We start from the raw sequence: 23,299 nt of genomic DNA on the forward strand, positions 1-23,299 counted from the left end.
GGGGGTGTATGAGGGGTGTATGAGGGGTGTTTTAGGAGTGTGTGAGGGAGCATAATAACTATTATAAAAGTGCATGGTCGTTAAATTGTTTTCAGTCATATAGAATGAATAGATTAAATAATAAATAAATGTCAATTATTTCTCCGTTTTTAGTATAGATACACGCGAAAATCCCTAGCTTCTAAAGAAAAATCATATATAAGAGTTGCTACAGGATTCATTTAATTGAAGCCTTGAGTTGGTTAACTTTCTAAATATAGGTTTGAGACCTTGAGAACTTTCTCATATCCCATCGAAAGCATTGTGCATTGAAAATTCGAGAAAATTCCCCAAGTGACAAAAAAAATACTAGTTCTGTTAACGCTGATTGCTTGGACACTTTCAGAGAATCCATTTTCTTGAACCAGAATCATGACAATAAACATAATCCAAGTGTAAATACAAAATGAAGAGGAGTCTTTCGAAGAAACGAAACAGGAGATAATCTAAAAGAAGAACTACTCTGCTGACTTTTTAAATAATTGCTTTGAGATTATTGTCTCGTCAGTTTTTTCATCAAATTTGTTAGCGAGTTCTTGTCCTGTCCATATCTAGAAATTTTGGATAGTGTTGTCCATGATAACATATCGCTTGTCTTTATATCTACACTATGCAGCATGTTCAATAACACTCCCAAATATTTTAATGTGCTGTCTAACTAAGCAATATTCCATTAATTTTAGTGCTGTGCTACGTAAACTAGAAGATTTGATGAGAATTTTCATTTGTTGAGAATTTTCCAAATTATATATTGAAAAATATAATTTCCTGGCGCTTTTACATTTTAGTAATAATCGTTCTAATAATATGTTCTGTATTTACTCTGCTAATCCACTGTAATCGGACGACTGCTACTCCGACCGACGTGCTAATTAAACCATACTTTTTCCGTTGTCGGTAGCTATAGCTACATATGTCTCGTATTTATTGAACAATGTTTCGTTTGGTTTCCATGCTCCATTCACATCTAGTTAAAAGTATTTTATGTTTATTCTGTTCAGACTACTGTTGCCTTTGGTACAATCACACGTTAGCCATTAAGATTATTGTTTTAGACAACTTAAAACTTAAAAAGAGGATGAAAACGCTTACTTTAGGTGGCTCATAAAACAAGACATGATTGGATCGTAAACCAGCTAGGATGCTAGAGGATAATTCTGCCATTTATAACAAATATAGCGTTCATGGCCAGAAATCGCGGACAATTAATATGCAGCTTGCCAAGAAATTGCATAGATGCAAATTTCAAGTGAATGTTTGTGAATATGTATTTCTTACAATTTTCTTTGCCGTAGTATTTCTTTGCCGTATATAGTATCATTCATTGTACACACAAAAATATCATGGGCATGCATGGGCAAAAATATCATATGTAATTTTAACACTTCACTTGATGGAGATAAATAACAGAAGTTTCATGACGTTCATGGAGAATCGAGCGGAACAATGCAACCATTCTGGTGTTAACAAATATGTTTAAATAGTCGTAGAAAATATGCGTCGTAAATCCTCTATTCCTCCTCTATATTTCTTCATAACCCTTTATTTTTCTTTGTTATTTAGACAAAGACATGCTCTCGTATTTGGATACAGTGCAAGACAGCAGAGCCTCTGTGAGCGACAGTAAAACTGATGTTCAAGCTTCAAGCGCAAACTGACGCCCCAAAACATTGAAGAATAGAAACCAGTATATTCTTGCAGGGACAATTAGCAGACTAGTCTGTTGTTATAAAATGTACGATTTTGGTAATAGATATTTTGTTTGTGAAGTTTTGTTTGCTAAACGTTTTCCACTACAACTAACTGTTTCATTTATATAGGAATTACCAGGTGGTAGACAATTCTAATTTTAACCGTTGCGCGATGACGTTTCTAAAGGGACATTGACACGTTTGCCTGTTTTCCACTGGGCGAATTTATTCCTGCAAACTGATAAAAAGTAGGAAACGATTCTACTTTTTCGCGACAATTTTTTTTCGGAAACCAATCACAATACCGGATTTTAGATATCGCTTAGCGTGGAGCGAATGAATTTGCCTAGTGGAAAAGGGCTTAAGCCACTAATGAGTGGGGAATGTCAAAAGCGGAATTTCGGTTGAGCTGCGACTGTCAAATGAAATCCGAATGTCATTTCAGGAAAACTGCAATACAAAAACATCGTGTATAATCCAAAGCTGTAGTTGCAGGTGTCAGACCCTCCACAACCCCTGCGTGGTTGCCATGCACGGCTCTGCAGTGAACCCGCGAACAACTGGAGCGCTTTGCAGAAAAGCTACATTTGTGAACTATTTTCAATGTCATTTAAGAAACTGAAGCAGCAGAATAGATGTAAAATTTATAGAGTATAATTGGTGCAAAGATTATATAGTATTATATTATATATTTTAATGTATGTTATCGCTACTAAGTGTCTCTCGCCTCCTAGCGAGACGAAGTAATTATTTTTTATGTAGATTCGTGTCACTCGACCTAATAATCCCCGCAGGATGTATACAATTATTCATTACTGTTAAATGTCATAATGGCCTCATTGTCTATTTACTACAAATAATGTCTACATATATATTTTTACTATAGTTTATACATAAGACAAATCAGAATATTTAGATTTGTACCAAGCAGGCTTAATTTTAAAATTGCGCTTTTGTATATTCATGATATAGAACTCGTGTTTTTAAAAAAATATCTCCAGTCAAGTAAAATAGTTTTCAGTGCAAAAATAAACACGCGTTATACCATGTACACGATTACCTGGTTGCATATTGACAATATATACACCATTGGATTCTGAGAAATTGTGAAGCTGTTGCCATACAAAATGAACATCGATTATAATACGAGTTTGCAATACACACAAGCCTGGCACAAAAATACGCAGAGATAAGTCTTATGCAATGATATTAACAAGGACGAACAGTATAACCATAAATCAGAGATTTAATCAACTTGCCTTTTAATCAACCAATGGCATTCCAATGTTAATTTCTATTGTTAAATAACAGTTCACGTAAACGAAGAAATCGATCAAAGACTTTGTCTGCCTTTTTTCCTTCGAAATCCTCTATAACATAAACAGCTACGATGTCGAGAGACTTTTCGATAATTTCCATACGTTTTTGTATTTCCTGCTTTAGTGTCTTCCTATAGGCATCTTTTTCTTCAAATGAATGTTCAACCAGAATTGTGTTAAAAAGAAGCGGAAGAGTAGCGATGACAAAGGCACTCGTAATTTTTGCAGGTGCTGAAATGTTAGACTCTTCGGCCAACATTATCACGACGCACACAAAAAGGCTAAAATTGACAACGAAATACATTCGAGCGAGGAAGTAAAACAAGACTTCGTAATACGGCAAAATTTTCCCCCGTAATTTTTCATAGAGATCCTTCGGAACTGTTCCCTTTTTGACGTTCACATGATAGATGTTCTCTTCAGAAATATCTTCCGAGACCGAGGTTGGTGGTGTTGTGTTTTCATTTTCTTCTTCGGCAGTGTTTTCAAACTCTTTGCACACTTCGTAAATTTCTGTTTTAAGTTGGAAGTACTTTGTTTCTACGGACGATCTCCAGTATTTCCAAGAGTAAACAACAAAAACTACAATCGGCGTGATGATGGGGCTGTAAGATGACCCATTGAGGTAAAAACCGATGACCAAATACAGCGCAAAATTTACAAGAGCAATGAAGAAGGTGATAATAATAAAAAGATTAATTGGGGGTATAGAACTAAAAAATAAATATGCGCTGAATTTTAAGAAACAATTAAACACCCCCGAGGATGTAAGCCCTCTATCAAAATAGTCGAAAATGTATCGACGAGAAGTTTTTTTGATGGTTATAAACCAGGTAACCAGTGGGATTAAGAATATAACTAAGACAGAAGTAAAAGCTAAATAAAAGGGGTAAAAAATCACGGCAAGTAAAACATAAATTGTTGTGCACGAGATTTGCTTGCAGAAAGAACCAATGGTCTCCTGTAGGGAAAGCCCTTCTAGTAAACGTGTCTCTAGTGGGCGTACGCGTTCCTCTGGTAAACACCTCTTTGATGGACGCTCCCATGAAAAACGCTCCTCTGATGAACAATCCTTTAATAGGAACTTTATGGCAACGGTTAAAACGCACAGATATAAATCAATATTTAACGGTAATGTAACTATCCAAAGCGAATATTTGAAGATATTGCTTCCATCAATAATTATATCCTCCTCAACTTTCCTATTCCTCTCAAAGATCCCAAAAAACGTAAAGAAGAACATCCACACCAACAAAAGGGGAATCCAACCCCATCCTGAGTAACTAACACAGAGAATCACTGTGACTATCAGCGAAAACGTGAATCTTCTAAAACATTTTTTCATTAGACCTTTTGTTGCCGCGATGAATGTGGTGTGGAAAATGTATGAAAGTGCCATTGGACTATCAGCTATCTTGTAGTAATAACTTTCCTCCTGCTGTGATAATAGATAATTCACCACCAAAGGAAAACCAATATAAAGAAAAAAAAATACCACGGCAATTTTTATGTAGCGTTCGGCATGTTCAAGTATAATTGACAAGTAGTCAGCGCAAATTGTCAGCTTTCCGTCATCCACCACCCTACAGCAGTTGTATTGTCTCACGTTTTTCTCATCTCTATGTAGACGGCATAACTTATAATCATGAACTTCGTCTAAACGAAAGAGCTCGTGCAGCAGAAAGTCAAAAACAATTTCAGATCCATTGGTTCCTTTTGGCAAACATCCGTACTTCTCCTCTGTAACCATAATATTCACTTTTTCGATACCAGCTTTGAGTGTGGTTAGGTGATAAGATCGCGTATTAAAAAAACTGGAGGTGTTAAATGCGAGGCTTTCTTTTGCAATTAGTGAGATTATTGTTCGACCAATTTCGCTTGCCCAAGACCATTTGAGTTTGGGGTAATCCTTATTTGAACTGATAGTTACTTCAATATCTACGACATTGGTAGTATCCTTATGCATAAGATTGAGAATTTTCTCGATATCTGACTCATTAATTTGAAGTTTGACCTCGTCATTTCTGCAGATGGTGGATTGGTTGGACGTCAGATTGGAGGTTATCATTTGCTCGTCGATGGAAACATTTTTACTTCCTGGTGAAGATGTTGGATTTCCTTGAGCAAAACCAGCCAAATAAGGGACAAAACAAGCTGCGAACGCGAGTTTCACAAGTAAAGTCATCTTGCATCGACTTGCCGGTAACTTTGAAATCTGCACATAAAAAATTGAATGAAAAATTAGTTGAGAAACAGATTTTTAAATCTTCCAGATTCGGGGTGTTATGATATGGTGCCCACTGCCCCAAGATTATTGTAGGATTCAAACGCTCTTCCGGTCCTTTGTTAATTTCGGTACGTTGTTAATTAATGTAAATTATTAGCATAATTAATGCTAAAGGCTTAAGTTAGTGCACCCAGAAAGCATGTACTGTAGATACCGTTAATCGGTCCTCGAACGAGAAACTCAACAAGAATTATAGAGCATATATAGAACTTTCAACTTTTTACTTTATCAGAGGACATAGTTGTGAGTAATCGGACATTTTCTTGCTTTGTATATATGTTTGTAAATATGTTTACTTAGATTTGTTACTTATAGTTTAGTTTTGTTTATTTAGTCAAACCATATTAAATCAGAGTTTGGGCAATGCATCTGATGAAGGGAACATAATATACGACTACGATTCAAGTTCTAGAATTATAACCCCCAAAGTCAGAGTCCAGGCTACGCATCTTTACATTATGTTGATTGCATGAGGTGTTGATAAGATCGAAAGCAAAATATTGTCATAGTTCAGTTCATGCGCAACGACTTTGCGCAATTGGTTTATATCGGATTATATATTGGTTTATATCGCTCGTGTACATTGAGTATAATCTAAAAGTGAAGTCAAACATGGAGGATCATGAAGGCTGCTGGGTACCGAACCAGACAATTTTGAGAAACAAATCAGCACGTTTGGCAGATTAAACTAGAAAAGAACTCCACAAAATTTTCGAACAATTTGATCTAAAAATCACAGCCGAGGAAAATCTGCATGTCGTAAACTTTTTAGACGCGATTTTCGATCTTTATTTCGGAAAGTATAAACCTTATCGGAGGCCCAATGACGATCTGACATACAAGAATACAAGATAACAGACAAACATTCCAATGGCGATACCCCAGATACCCCCAGCAATGCGTATAATAAACGCATATTATCACTCTCGTCTGACGAGCAATAATTTAATGACGCAGCACCTATTTACCAAACTCACTAAGGCACAGCAGTTATAGACATAAATTAGACTACATGAAACATGCACCACAGCCACAAACTGCAACGTCCTTTCAGTAAGAGTGCGATGTTGGCCGCAGCTTCCTAAACCTGCTAGACAAACACTTTCCACCTAGCCACAAGCTGCATAAGATCTTTAATATAAAAACACTGTTAACGTGAGCTACAGTTGTATGAACAACGTGAAGTCCGTAGTCACTAAACACAATGCATGCACGTATAATTAGGAACAATCAGTCGCACAGTATAACCGCAGACAGCTGCAACTGCACCACTAAGAGCAAATGCTCCCTATGAAATCAGTGCATGAGGAAGAACATAGTATATAAGGCAACTGTCACCACTAGCAATACAAACAACAGAGAGCAATGCATCGGCATGACCGCAAACACATTTAAAGAGCGATACAGGAATCATATTAAATCGTTTCGACACAAAAGGTATTCAAATGACACTGAAATTTCGAAACATATTTGGCAATTGAAAAACAACAACAAAGATTTCAACCTAACATGGTCAATTGTAAAACGCGCAGTTGCGTACGCGGGAGGATCAAGGCCAATTGGTTAATTAAACGGAAAGTATCTTAGAAATGCATACATTCCAATATAACCAGGGAGCAGCGTGGCAGTGTCTTCAAACAATTCAGCATCAAATGTGGTATAACAACTGCCTAAAATAGACAAAACACTTCTCGGCGTTTCCCTCGCATACATTGCTTGAACGCCCACCCACCCACATTTCGATCAAAACTACTTAAGCGGTATCATTTCGTTATTTGTCTACCACCTGAAGATTCCTATACGGATAAAACAGACTGAAGATTCCTATACGGATGAAACAGACTGTAGTGGACAGTTTTGATTGAAGGGTGGATAAACCAAAGTATATAAGCCGAGGTTTAAAAATACACCTACATCTTGCGTGTTTTTACTTGGTACTTCTATTTAATTAAGCTATTAATTTACTCAGCTTATATAGTTGTTCAATTCATTATCCGCCGTTTAAAGCTAAACACCTTTTGAACCGGCCCCTGTCTGTTAACTTCCAATATAACTTTGAGACCGTGACAGACAGTGAGAACTTATCCTTTTCCCTATACCAAAGGCAATGCGCACTGAATTAATGATTCAAAAATTCCTACCAACTGTCAAAAAATACGTAAACACTGCAATAATTGTGCCTTAGTGAGCAATATATAATTGACGAGACGAACTTGGGCAAGCGAAAGATAGCTCGTTTTCTAGTTCGTCCATGTATAAACACAGGCAAACAGACCGACCATCCGTTGAACAGGAATTATCCGTGAATGGATAGTTCGTCTTGACGCAAGCTTTTCTACCTACGCTCCACGACCCACGCTGCGGTAGAAAAGGCTGGCTTGCGAGGTTGGGTTTGATGCATCATCCGTCTTTTAGTGTAAATACGGGGTGGGAACGAACTACGAAAAATTCATCATAAAACAGCTCTTGCATGGCACTCTTTTTACCACATAAATAATTTCCCAATCCCGTGCACTTTCTAAACGCGCGATTCTGTTTTGTTTGACATAAATTATTCGTCTACATAGTTCGTCTATAGTATAAATTGGGGGCCAATTTATCTTAAGATATATTAAATGGGGACGAACATGAAGAAACAGATTTTGGACAAGACATTCAAATATGTTTATTTGAGTCGAAAATGTCACTACTGAGGAATTCAAATGACAATATAGTCATCAAAAGAAAACATGCACTTATGCGTTGAGAGCAATGTAAGTATAACATTAACGAACATATGCATGAATAACGAAATGACATGATAACCATGATTTCAGTGAATCTTTGCTACATGAAATAAGATATTAAGCCGAATTAAACAACTTCGAAAACACAAAAAAGCAATTCGTAGGTTAAAATCGCACGAAGTCACAGTACGGGGAATTTATATTGTTTTTATATAAGTCAAGATAACTGCATGACGAAATAGTAACGATGTCAACTTACCTTCATGTGCGAGATGTAAGCTTGATTGAATATTGGTGCAAAACAGTCACACAGCAATTTATCTCCTGTTCCAAAGATCTAGTTGAGATTATTCGTGAAATAGCTGCAGAATTAAAGGTCCTATATATATTCAGTGTTCATAAAGCGTTCACTTTAAAACATCAAATTTTCTTTATAATTCTAATGTACTCATTGCGGGGACTCTTTCATATTTCAATGCAAGTTCTTCAAAGGAATTATCGGAATGTTTTAGTTTTATTTTCGTATCGTCGGCATGAGCTACGTAAACAAATGCTTGACCATGCAGCTGCGTGTGTTTGGCTCCTCGCTGCCACAAATTCATTCTTTGCGGCGTATACTTCAAAGGAATATTCGAGGATAAAGACCCGTTTACACTACACTCGATTTATTGGCGCGGCACGGCTAATATGGGTATGCCAATAAATTTAGTGTAGTGCATGTAAACGGGGCTTTTAAGACATATGGGGACGAATTGTTGCAAGACCAAGAATATCTTAAAACACATCTTTTCAACTGGTTTCTAAATAGTGCATGCATATATGATATATTTGGTTTTAGCAGTTTTTTGACATTTCAATAGTTTAATTAACATTAGATTTCATACTATTGATGCGCTATATGAAAATGTTTTTACTTATTAGTAGCTACATAAGTTACAGTAATTAATGTGGCTTTTGTAAAATTGTAACCGCAAGTAGCCATGCAATTGTAAGTTACTTTTAAGCGTGATTCGCAATTGTAACTATATAGAAAAATTGAATAGTAAAGCTTTCATCATTACATGAACAACTGACTTGACCCATGCAGTTAAAAATAACTATGTAGATAGATATAGTGCATGTATATGTCCTTTATAGCGAACAGTGGCGCAACGCACAAAGTAGGGACAAGAACTAATGTCCCGCTGTCATGCGAGACTGGTATGTTGTCTACACTAAATGTAGAAAATAAATAATGAAACATCGTGATGATGGTATGAGTAAAATGATTACTAGCAAAGAGGGCCCCACAATATACCTAACTGCATGCCCATGCAACTTTCTCCGTTCCGCCACTTCTTTCAAAAACAATTGTAGTTTCTATATATAATTATTATGCATCAAGAAAACGTTTAATCGCGAACTATGTGACAAACGGGGAAAAATGGGTGCAAAAATTAAGAATCAATCTGCACTAGATCTAATTTTTAATTTTTCAAACAGTACCTGATTTTCACTGTTCTGTTCAATTTGTGGATTTTGACTATTCACACATTTGAACTATTCAAAGATTGATAAAATCTTTTCATAATCGGATTAAAAATAAAAAAAACGTCACGCCAAGTATTATTGTCGATGTCTTCTACACGTCTTTCGTGTACTCTGATTCTTATTTCGGTGTCATATCTCGCTACTAGAGTCAGTTGTCCTTTGATATTTCGCTGTTGCTCAATGTTATAGGCGTTCTTTTGTTCAAAAGTATCTTCAGTCCATAAGGTGTCGAAGATAAACGGCAATGTGCTTGCTGCAATCGTGCTTATTATTTGAACGGGTCCTGAGATTTTGGAATTTTGAGCTAATAACATCATGACCAGAACGACGACGAAGAAACTTGCAACAATAAATATTTTAGCGAAGAAATGGAACAATAATCTGTGAAAGGGCAGGTTTAATTTTCTTATTTCTTTGTATAGAGCTTTTGGGACTTTACCATCTTTAATATTAAAATCAAATGTCCCAGGTTGAATTTCTTCATCTGGATTTGCTTCATTATTTTTATTTTTCTCCCACATTTCTTTGCATACTTCGTATATGTTCGTTTTAAGAACCAGATACTTCGCTTCGATTGACCATCTCCAGTGCTTCAGTGAATAAATAACAACACCCATGATTGCCGTGAAGTATGGACTAAAAAATTGTCCATTAAGATAAATACCAGCCATCCACGCCAGCATCATATTCAAGAAAGAAGCAAAGGCGTTTATGCACCAAATTGCTACCGCTGGTGCAAATAGTTTGGGAACATTTATATACAAAGGAAAACTTTTGATTTGAGTATACGGCAGAATATAAAATGTTCCAACCAACACCGCAAAACCCGATGAAAGTATAGACAAAAAGCTAACAGTACAAAACAAAATAGGAAAGAAACATATGCAAAGAATCTTTTTCCAACGAGATTGGCTCTGATCAAACGTCAAACATTTCGACCAGAGATTCACATTAAATGGAGAAGTGATGGTGAGTATATAGTCGTCATACTCATCGTCCTCAACATCTTTTCCTATTGAAAAAATGTCCCATGGCGCGAGAAAAACTAAAGACCCAGAAATTGCTTGAATAGCGACGGATGAAGTACTAATGATATGCAATAATGCAGCTGTAAGCAGGAAGAAAAATCTTCTGGCGAAAGATTTTACTTCACCATGTCCTTCAATAAAGAGAGTATATAAAATTGTTTTAAGTGCTAGTGGGCTGTCACTAATTTCATATTTTTTTTTCTCGCCTGTTCTCTTATCACGCGCATTCATAACACGCAAATATTGAATAATTAATGGGAGACCAAAAAAAACAATGACGCATGTAATGATCGTTATGCATTTACCAGCTTCATCAATTGTATCCGAAATGTAGTCGACGTCACCACAAACGGAAAGCTCCCCACTAGTTATTCTGCAACAGTTATACTGTTTGAGACCGTCCTCGTCAGCATGAGGGCGACATAACTTATAATCATGAGTGTCGTCTGAATGAGAAAGCTGATGTAGGAGAAAGTCGAAAACAAGTTCAGATCCATCACTTCCTGTTGGTAGGCATCCCTCAATTTCCTCAAAGACAGCAACATTCACCTTTTCGATCCCACGTCTTAAGGTAATAAAGTTCAGACTACTGGGTGGAACACCTAATATCTTAATAAAAGGTCGTGCAATCAAAGAAATGATTGTTCGACCAATTTCGCTGGCCCAAGACCATTTATATTTAGGAAAAGATCGCGTTTCATTCTTGGAATGGATTGTCAATTCCATCTCTACGACATTGGTAGTATACTGAAGCATCAATCTAAGAATATTCTCGATGTCCGACTTCTTAATTCGAAGTTTGATCTTCTCGTCTCCGCAGTTTATCGATGCGTTTGTCAGATTAGCAGTTTCCATTCGTGAGTCATTTGAAACATTTTTACCTCCTGGCGAAGATGTTGAACTCTCGTGGGCAAAGCCAATTGAAGCAACGAAGACGACAAAAACTGCGAACCTAAGATACACACAATCAGTCATATTGATAGGATTGACTTACGGTATACCAAATGCAACTTTTCGGCGTTGAATTTCAGAACCTGTAATATTGCAAAAATACTTCATTGAGATTTTTAAATTTCTTTCTACCTTTGCCTGTATACATGGGAAGCTATTGCTACTCACCAAATTGTGCTTTTCAATCGTACTTTGGTCAAATAATATAATAATAACAATAAAAACTTTATTTCAAGAGGCTTTTTCCTACATGCAATTGGATTAGAAATTTAAAGGGTGCCTAGGCTATAATGGAATTGTTTAAGCAAATAGATTAAAAAAATTGATTGAAAAAAAACAATATACAAGGGGGGGGGGGTCAAAAGTCTAAGACTCTGAGTCCAGTCGATAATTTTTCTAATTTACAATAAATGATACCTTGTGAGTTGGAAATTGAATATGTTGATCTGAACTTGCGTATTTTATGATAGTAGAGCCTCCCATAGATTTCTCGTTAATTCCCATGGTATTTAAGTTGAATAATGGTCCTTTTTGTGGACCAAAGATGGTAAATAGAGGGCCAACAATGATGGGATGTCTCAAAAATTGCAAGAAATGAACCGTTTCATTTAAACGAATACAAACCTGATTCATAAAACGTCTCCAACTTTTCGTTCGACACATATAACCTCATCTCAATTTCTCGCAAATTTTCGAAACATCCCATCATTGTTGGCCCTCTCTTTGCCATCTCATTGTTATATAGCTAATAGCCATATTATTATTATTTGTGCATAAGATCATCGTATTACATATTTTGTAAGCGAAACAAAGAGTGAGATGTAGAAGATGTCCCTGAAGTCTTTGCGTTATTTGTGTGATTTATCATGATTATGTGTTGAACAATATATATATGTTATCTAACAGTTTGGAAGTCCTTACCAAAGTCTCAAAAGAGAGACCGAGGGAAATATTTCCCTATACGGACCGACTAAACTGGTAAATAATAGATTTATTTTTTTTAATCAACGCCCCTCGTGCGTGCGTGCGTGCGTGCGCGTATAAAGAGGGACATTTTGCAGGGCGTGTGAAGGGATAAAGATGTCAATTATTATAGCCAGGTTTGACTGTCGCGCTAAATTAATATAAATGCCTAATAGAAATACATAAGAGATGCCTGCGGAAGAGCTGTTCGAATGTTCAGAGTTTCATTTCTGAATCAGTGCATTTCAAAAACCAGCAGCATATTGAAACAAAAAACGAAAGTGAAAGAAACTAAAATGCAAGTAAATATGGGAACCAAAAAAACAACTCAAGTATCCCGCAATTTCTTGTCACAACTGCTTTGCGTTTGGAAAAGTACAGTGCATATACCACGAGCTGTCTAAGCACTGCCTTCAATATTTATGCTTCAGTAAAATAAGCTTCATGATCGCCAATTTAACACTACGCAGAGATATCTAAAGTATGTATCAACGATGTATACAAATGTTTAAATTACAGACGTCACGTATCAAACAGCGTGCGTTAGGGGTGTGTAAGGAGTGTGTGTGACACATCTATATCTTTTCAGATTCGTCGCCTTCGTCGGTAAACAGATACTGATATTTTCAGCAATCAACAAAAGGACATGAACTGATATTTTCAGTAATTTGTGATCAATGAAATCGGACGAACATGAACAACAGTGACCGTTCAAAATATAACTATAAGCAAGAGAATAGTAGCTATACTAAATTATAATACGAGTAATCTTAACAAACGAATTAATAGCACATGATGTTACAATGATTTTATTAAAAATGTGCTGCATTGTAAACGTTTTCTACGTAAATTATGCTACGCGACTATGTTCACAGGCCCAGTTGAACAAATTTGAAAAGGCATATATGCATGGAAGTGATACCGAAATGACTCAAGCGCTTTTCAAGCTAAAAAGTTAGGCCAAAACGTTTTAATAAGAGAACTGACAAAATAGTCGATAAATACTTACCTTTATACACGTAACGCCGATGTAAGCGTGATGAATATTTGTACAATACAGTCACACACAAATGTTTGTTCTTTTCCCCCAAAGATCCAGTTTACGCTATTCGAGAATAAGCTGTGGCTTTAAAGTCTATAACTATATGTCTTTTATAGGCAAGACTTTCGAAAACAACGCAGTTTCGTTAAAAACAATTGTGCGTAGGTTCATTTCAAAAACATCAAATTTTCTTTGTAATTCTATAATACACTCATTGCGGGAGGTCGTTCTTATTTGAATGCTTTTTTTTCCATCGGAATCATTGGTATGTTTTACTTTCATTTTCGAATCATCTGAGTCACGTATAAGCAAGTGCAAGACCATGCAGCTCTATGTGTGTTTGATGTACTTTCTATTGAGCTCATGCATGCTGGGATACATAGTGCATGTATACATCCAGTTTTTTTTCAAGAAATATTATGATTTAATAAATTCTCATTGCTAACATAGCTATATTGCTATAGAATATTATTGCATGACTGTGTATGCATGAGTATTTGACGCGCTGAGGGGGTGTGTTAAGAGTAAGCTTTGGTTAACTTTCTAAATACAACTTTGAATCAGACCGTGAGAACTTATATTGACTGTCTTTCACCATTAGCCATTATATTGACAATTCGAGAAATTTCGTATAACTGTCAAAAACTACGCTACAATAATATAGTTGTAGCTACTTTAGCGACCATAGCGTCCTACTAGACTAAATTTTATATATTATGAAATTTGATAGCCCCCAATTCCCGGTATTTGGATATTGATTCCAAGAAATGAGACGTGTAGCAAATACACTAAAATAAAAACATCTGTAAATCTTAGGTTCTTATATTTTTTTTACAAATTTAAAAGAATGGCCTTTAAACAGACAATTAATAGTTGGCCTTTCAAATATGTTCGTTTCAGAGAATAGTATATTATATGAATTAAAACAGACAATTAATAGTTATTGTCAAAAACGAAATGAAAGTAATAATCATATGATCTCAGTATATATCTTATATATATAATACAACAATAATAGGCCTTGGCAAACCATTATTTCATATGAAGCAGATTTAAACGGCACAGGTTACAGTTTACGAGTGATATGCATGGTTATTTGATTGTTCAAAGCGTTTTTAAACCCAGTTACAAAGACTTACGTTGACAGCGCGGTGATGTATTAAGCTTGCGTGAATATTGGTGTACATTCAATCTACGGGCTCTTTTTGCCACTGATTTTTTCTCGTTCTCCCAAACTACCACGCGTGTTTCTATAACTGCATAGAAACACGGGAAATGTTTTCTATTTCTTTGATAGCACTGGCTTATTCTTCACTTAGCTCGAATGGTCAAAGTTTCATTTCTGAATCAGTGCATTAACTGCATTTCAAAAACAAGCAGCAGTTTGAGACAAAAAACGAAAGTGAAAGAAACTAAAAATGCAAGTAAATACGACAACTAAAAAAACAACCCAAGTATCCCGCAATTTCTTGTCACAACTCCTTAGCGTTCGGAAAAAGCATATCCTTTTGTTGATTGCTGAAAATATCAGTTATCTGTTTACCGACGATTCTGAAAAGATAGGTGTGTCACACACACCCCTGACGCACGCTGTTTGATTCGTTAGCTAACGTGTCCGTAAGTTATACGTTTTTATACCATTTAGATATATCTGCGTAGTTAAATTCGCGATCGTGCAGCTCATTTTACTGAAGCACAAATATTGAGGGTGAACTGATATTTTCAGTAATTTGTGATCAATCAAATCGGACGAACGTGAACAACAGTGACCGTTCAAAATATAGCTATGCTTGCATGCTTGAAGAGAATAGTATACTAATTTATAAAACGAGTAATCTTAACAACCAAATGGCACATGATGTTACTGGCAATAATTTTGTTAAAAAATTACTGCATTGTAAACGATTTCTACGTAAATTATGCTACGCGCGACTATGTTCACAGGCCCAGTTGAACAAATTTGAAAAGGCATATATGCATGGAAGTGTGCTTTTCAAGCTAAAAAGTTAGGCCAAAACGTTTTAAGAGAACTGACAAAATAGTCGATAAATACTTACCTTTATACACACAGCGGCGATGTAAGCGTGATGAATATTTGTACAATACAGTCACACACAAATGTTTGTTCTGTTCCCCCAAAGATCCAGTTTACGCTATTCGAGAATAAGCTGTAGCTTTAAAGTCTATAACTATATGTCTTTTATAAGCAAGACTTTCGAAAACAACGCAGTTTAGTTAAAAAGCAACAGTGCGTAGGTTCATTTCAAAAACATCAAATTTTCTTTGTAATTCTATAATACACTCATTGCGGGAGATCTTTCTTATTTGAATGCATATTCTTCATCGGAATCATTGGTATGTTTTATTTTCATTTTCGAATCATCTGAGTCACGTATAAGCAAATGCAAGACCATGCAGCTCTATGTGTGTTTGATGTACTTTCTATTGAGCTCATGCATGCTGGGATACATAGTGCATGTATTCATCCAGTTTTTTTTCAAGAAGTATTATGATTTAATAAATCTTCATTGCTAACATAGCTATATTGCTATAAAATATTATTGCATCAGCATGACTGTGTATGCATGAGTATTTGACGCGCTGAGGGGGTGTGTTAAGAGTAAGCTTTGGTTAACTTTCTAAATATAACTTTGAATCAGACCGTGAGAACTTATATTGACTGTCTTTCACCATTAGCCATTATATTGACCATTCGAGAAATTTCGTATAATTGTCAAAAACTACCCTACAATAATATAGTTGTATAGCTACTTTAGCGACCATAGCGTCCTACTAGACTAAATTTTATATATTATGAAATTTGATAGCCCCCAATTCCCGGTATTTGGAAATTGATTCCAAGAAATGAGACGTGTAGCAAATACACTAAAATAAAAACATCTGTAAATCTTCGGTTCGTATATTTTTTTACAAATTTAAAAGAATGGCCTTGAAACAGACAATTAATAGTTATTGTCAAAAACGAAATGGAAGTTATAACCATATATGATCTCAGTATATATCTTTATTATATAATACAACAGTAATAGGCCTTGGGAAACCTTTATTTCATATACATTGCAGCAAGATATCAATCAATATTCTTTCAACTATAGTTTTGGACCTGATTCTCAGTTATGGATCTTCGCAATTTCTATATGCTAAAGAGCGTCAGTCAAGAGGCTGTGAAATCGAACCTGATAGCTGTTCAAATGCTTTAATAGAAAAACGAAAGAGACATGCATTTTCAATTTAACACAGTGTGGGTGCTAATTCAAAAATATCAGTTACAGTTTTCAAATTTATCGTTTCAGATAATTTTAAAAATCAAAATGTGTTAAACCGTGTTTAATAAGGTATCATAACAGTTGCCTTTCAGAGTCAGTGAGACTGAGTTTCGACAGAGGTTCAACAGAGTCTCAGCACGGTTCGACCTCCGTCTGTTTTCGGTTCAACCAAGGTTGACCTAATTTAACCGCGGTTTTTGTTAGATTATTTGTGACCTTCCACGGGAAAACGTACGTTAACGATATTTCGTTGAAACGGCAAAACGAACGGATAACGAACGGGTAGTGAACGATCTGTAATAACGTTTCAACGAACCCAAAAAACGTTTTGACGAATTCAGCTAAAAATGTGAACGTTTAAAGTCGAGAATACGAACGGATAAATAAACGTTCAATCTGAAGCCGTTTGAACGATTTATGTTTATGAACGGTTTTAACGAATTAGTCTGAACGCCTGTTGCGCGTATGATTGACGCAAGATATTATTGACTAATTAAAAGAATAGGAAATATTTTCAAACACATAACATGTGTTGGCGCAAGTATGCGTGTACATATAAATAGCTATACCTTCATTTGAATGTTTAACTAAATTTATTAGCTAAACTACCTAAATCACTTTATTTTATACTTTATATACATATATACATTTGCATTTTGCATCAAAATTCGGGTTTATTAATCGTTAGAAATTCTTCAGTTATTAGTACAAATTATCATCGTTACGTCAAATTAATCAATGCATCATCTGCAACTATACCCATCAAAATATTCAGCGCGTGTTTATTTGCAACAACGTAACAGATTTTGTAAATCTCTCCACGGACAAACTATATGTATGGGTGGTTAAGGACATATAAACACATCATGCATGCATCCGTTTTATTAACACGGCTCTAAACCGAGAGTAAACGAAGATTGCCATAAATGGCCTGCATGGCTTCGATAATAATATCATAGGCAATGTCATTGGTCACCGTCTAAGTTTCGTTGAGTTTCAGCTACTGGATACATATTTTATGTTAAACTAAACACAAGAGATTCCATTGTACACTATTGCTTATACTCTTTGACGCGCAAAAGACTAAATTAATTATCGCAAGGATCAAGTTGTTTACAGATGATAACCAGACATTAATAACAGTTATACAGAATATCGCATACGCAAAGCTCGTTTGTATACGAACCAGCGTAGTAACGTGTGCTTGCATGCTGTCAAAACTTATTTGGTATAAATAGCCTACTACATTAAATATCCCAACCATTTATGCACGTGAAAATCCACATTTCAATTTCAGCAATGCATTGCGCGGTAATAAAATATTTAAAATATAAGCTTGGATATTTACCTAGTGCTCACAATATGTTTCGTGCGGCAATAGCCTCTAGCTGCGGTCAAGCTTGTCGCGGAATGTCGCCTATACACAGTACTGTCAGTAGCAACTAAGGGCATCATTATACCTTAAGAATATTTAAAAATTTGATAATAATCTATTTTATCCACTGCATGCACCATCGCCATATTTTCTTCGCAAAGCTAAAGCTGCAATGTCCCTATTTCTGCCGCCATATTTTTTCATGTAAGTGATATGTTTTGTGACCATACGATCACATATGCATGTGTTATGACTTATGAACCAGTATATCGCTAATTAATACTTGTGATATTAAATTAGTTAACTAAATTCCTGGTGGTCATATTCATCAGGAAATATTTTATTTTCCCCAAATATTCGACCATCTACATAGGTAACTGTGTAAATACCTATGCTACCTGCATGAGCCTAACAATAGTGACCTAAAGAAATAGAACGCGCGTAAATTAATGGGATAATTTTCGAAATCTTCATTTCAAACCACCGCAATCCCGAAGGTCCGAATTCAGTTCCGCCCTGCAAAACAACTTAATACTCAACCCCGGCAGCAAGAAAAGATTGCACAGTATTTTCACTAAAGCATATAGCAATAGCAGACGCCCATATAGAACCGGGTTTTTAAATCACAAAGAGTGCAAATAATTTTTTCTGCAAAGCATATAGCAATGCTGCCGCCCATATAGAAACGACAATGCCAAATGCATGCACAGGGGAGTTTATACTCACCATTTTAAGAAACAAACGATCCTCAACATCTTCGAGACATCTACTTGTGACACAATTTGTGCCTCCTGCTTACAGTAAAATTAACTAATCAAGATTATTTAAGACATGCATGAAAGCATTAATCCATTTTGTCTGGCGAAATCTTTTTATATCATATAATTATATATATTTCGAGGTAGCATCTACCCCTTTTTTATGAAAAATGTCAGCAAAGTTTGTAAACAATTGTTGTTTCAATGTAAGTAAATGCATCCTATAAATTGTAACCACCACGGCCCAAGCTAACAACTTTTCTAACCTCAGCCAAGCCATTTTCAAGGTCTGGCAACCTTTCATGTCATGTTTATTCGGAATGATTGGATGATCGTGGCCCAACTTGATTCCACCGGCCATGATAAGCAATCTAAAGAGTTATATTGCAGTGCGCATTTATTTATATATCCGAATACATTTTACTCGCGTTAACATATACATAAAATGCAATTGAGAACGTCTTGTTATATACAATTGCATGATCATCTATATATGAAATCTTACTTCGAATGCGTGTCATATTTCGATATATATGCATGGTCAATAGAGAGCTACAGTTTAGCCAAGCAAATACACTCAAGGGAAAAAAAACTTTAGTTTAAATCGAGAGAACCGTTATACGAATTCTGTTGATGATTTCATCAATAAGCCTGATTTCAATGCTTGGAGGAAAATAATTGCAAGCGCGCCTAATAAAGTGGCCAAGTCATGACTTTTTCTTATATCATAGCTAATGTTTCATTTAGTGTTCATACCTGGTATTAACCTTTATATATGCTTGCGTTAAAACGCCTTGACTTCTCCATAGATGCTAATATCCTGCAAATATTTGGGACAGTCTTCGCGAAATTATTGGTAAAGATCTTTACCCGCGCGCTCATGCACGCATAAACAGTTGACAGGCGCCATTTCAAATTTGCTCATTTTGCCGCTCTAGCTGGCAGGCTTCAAGGTGCAATGACCATGCATAATTGCAATTTAATATCCGGAATGTAATTTCTAATCAAGGGAGCCAAATCAAAATTAGTGAAAATTTTCCTGTTGCCCAACAGCTGATATGTTGTCCAAGCAAGATAAATTCCAATGCTCCTTTTCTGATGAATTATATATAGCGAAATATATGTGGCAAAATATCTGAAAGGTCAAACTTAAATGTTTGTAAACGTTAGCTTGGCAACTTGCCCTTTGGGCTTGTGTCAGCCCAGTTGTGCGCAATGAAGGACTGCACGCACTTTAAAACATAGCGCAAAACTCAACCTCACAAAACACGGAATTTTTTTTGTAATAAAAAAGTCACACAATGAACATCATTGATATAGGTTCATTACTCTCATACAGTCTCTATCATTTATACGATTTGAGCCTTTTCCGCGTTCCACGTTTCCGATTCGAGGAGCAAGTCGAGAGAAATCAAATTACAACCAAAATATACATGGGGAGTGAATTGTGCTGAAATGTGCATATATCAATATATATATGAAGTATTTTTTTGTGAATTAAGAGTCTAAATAAATATTTACAATGCATGAGTTATATTTATGCCATATATAAGTTATATTTATGCAATTGCCACCGTTCAACATGCCAGCAACGATCGAGCCAGATGGCTTAGATCTGGGGAGACAAAGATACCTTTTTAAGGAAATAAGACAATTTTGTAAGCGGGGCACTGAGGATCTTGTTGCTCCGGCTCTAGTTTTAGACTAGATGCACCTACATATTTAAATTGCTATATTCATGCAGTGGCGTAACGAACAGAGCCAAGGATGGGGTCTTGAAGTATACTTGGTACTGCGGGGTCCCTTAATTCGCTGTTTGTCATAAATCACGTTTTGCTTATACTATGATGTTTCGTTATCTATCCTGGCCTCCAATAAATGAGGATCTCTTAGTTCTTGTCGTAACCCTACCGAACGCGCGTTAGGTCACTGTATTTATGTCTTCAAATATTACCTAGGGTATTTCAATTGTTGTATAATTTGTAGCTATCTCAGACTGCATTAAAGACAACGAATTTCAAGCTGAAAGGTCTGTCCTAGGATGCGGTTCTTAATTTTGAATAGATTTTAATCAGTAGCTGCTTCGTACGGAGGCCAGATAAGTTTATCAGATGTAAATAAATTAGCTATATATACACATGGTTTAAAAGTACGATATTAATATGTAACACGCAAAATCCCTCAATTCATTTTAAAATCTGGTTTTGTCTGTTTACATACATTTAGAGACTTCCGACAATTATGCAACTTAATTAGCACCTTGCCAAGGCATATTATGGCTCGTAATGCTAATATATGGCTTGCGAGTTGTTTGGGTGCGCGGTGAAATTTGGCTTATGGAAGCTACAGAAGTATAGTAAAGCACAAATTGTAACCATTTAGTGCATTACCGAAATTCAAAAAACGATAATTTTTTGAAAGAAAGCTTAAGACGTGAAATTTGACGCTAATGGAATAATTGCATGCACTGAATCTTAATAGCCTTCTGTCTGCATGACGCTAAGCATAAACCATAACATGAAGCGCACAAAATAGCATTCGATTAGGCTAAATTGATAGAACCCCACTATTTCCTTTACAAGCCTTCTATACTAAGGAACTGAATACGTTTCTGGGAGTATTTCTGTGTAGCACATTCTGCGCTTCTTCTACAAAGTTGTAGCATTGCAAATGTTTAATCTAATATGTTGAACCAAATCCAATGCGATTGAACGAAATTCCGGCAAACGTTTCAACGAACAGTAAATCAAACGGTTGAACGCTTTCGGACCAATTTTCAAACGTTTTTTCCTAAGCGTTCGAACGGGCAATTTCGAACGATGAACGATCTCGAAAATCGTTTCAACGAACGCTTCAAGCGTTTGAACGGCAAACGAACGGATAACGAACGATATTTTCGAACGAACGAAATAGCGTTAACGTATGTTTTCCCGTGGAAGGTCACATTTATGGACAGTGCTTTATATACGCTGCAAATTCTTTAGCCATTCCATTCTGATATTTATATCAGCAATTTATAGGATGATTTACAATAGATGACAAATTCCAATTGATATAAAAGTTACCAATTCTTACCTTAACAGTGTCGATGTATGACTCAATCTTAATTCAACAGTAGTCCTACTCAGTTCAATCTTCTCAGACTTGATTGTGAGATAAAACTAAGCGTTAATTCACTACGCGGAAGTGTAAGTTCGAAAACAATGCGATTAACTCAAAATTTGCATACAGTCAAAAAAGATACCAATTATTACACATAGCGGTTAGCGTCGGAATGTCTCACTTTGATGCCCTAAGAAAATTAGCATAGAACTTCTAATTTTTTTATCGATATCCTCGTTTTCTCGTTTAAAGATTTCCCGATAACATATCTTTACATTACTGACTTATGTAATGTAATCGATCTCGATTTTTCCAGTCTGATCTTTTGGCACTGAACTGGCTGAAGTATATGGTCTATAACTAAGTTGCGCGCGTAAGCACTGTCTTTTCAATTCATACTTCCATTACGCAAATCGAATTTAAATATGCTGAATTATCTAAAACATGTATCAACGATCGAACAGATCGATGTTTAGAATGAGGACGCGTATCAAACAGCGTATGTGAGGGGTGTGTATATGTGAGGGGTGTGTATATGTGAGGGGTGTGTATATGTGAGGGGTGTGTGAGGGGTGTATGAGGGGTTTTTTAGGGGTGTGTGAGGGGGCATAATAACCATTATGAAAGTGGTCGTTAAATTGTTTTCAGTCATATAGAATAAATAGATTAAATAATAAATAAATGTCAATCATTTCTCCGTTTTTAGTATAGATACACGCGAAAGTCCCTAGCTTCTAATGAAAAATCATATATATAGAGTTGCTACAGGATTCATTTGAAGTCTTGTGTTGGTTAACTTTCTAAATATAGGTTTGAGACCTTGAGAACTTTCTCATATCCCATCAAAACCATTGTGCATTGAAAATTCGAGAACATTCCCCAAGTGACAAAAAAAATACTAGTTCTGTTAACGCTGATTGCTTGGACACTTTCATAGAGTCCATTTTCTTGAACCAGAATTATGACAATAAACATAAAAAAGTGTAAATACAAATGAAGAGGAGTCTTCCGAAGAAACGAAACAGGAAATAATCTAAAAGAAGAACTATTTTGCTGACTTTTTAAATAGTTCTTTTGGATATAGTGTGGACATAATTATGCTTGTCTTTATCTACACTATACAGCATGTTCAATAACACCCCCAATTATTTTAATGCGCCGTCTAACTGCGCAACTAAATTTCTTATAACTGTCAAAAACT

At 35.8% G+C, this 23,299-nt stretch overlaps 1 protein-coding gene across 1 annotated transcript; it reads right to left on the reverse strand.

The window, feature by feature from the left end:
• Window positions 1-8,888: 8,888 nt before the first annotated feature.
• LOC114524097 lies at window positions 8,889-22,078 on the reverse strand. The gene is made up of 2 exons (XM_028545214.1): window positions 22,072-22,078; window positions 8,889-11,572 (listed from the first exon to the last, which is right to left on the reverse strand). Exon 2 carries the CDS (start codon window positions 11,473-11,475, stop codon window positions 9,589-9,591), a length of 1,887 nt encoding a protein of 628 aa, XP_028401015.1. The 5' UTR covers window positions 11,476-11,572; window positions 22,072-22,078; the 3' UTR covers window positions 8,889-9,588.
• Between the last annotated feature and the right edge of the window lie 1,221 nt (window positions 22,079-23,299).

This window comes from Dendronephthya gigantea, unplaced genomic scaffold (assembly GCF_004324835.1).
Source record: "Dendronephthya gigantea isolate DGI-Jeju-01 unplaced genomic scaffold, DenGig_1.0 000029F, whole genome shotgun sequence".
Taxonomy (NCBI): domain Eukaryota; kingdom Metazoa; phylum Cnidaria; class Anthozoa; order Malacalcyonacea; family Nephtheidae; genus Dendronephthya; species Dendronephthya gigantea.

What these genes read in the sequence shown, in the direction of transcription:
- LOC114524097 (XM_028545214.1), bottom strand. Translation starts at nt 11,475, where the DNA reads ATGGAAACTGCTAATCTGACAAACGCATCGATAAACTGCGGAGACGAG.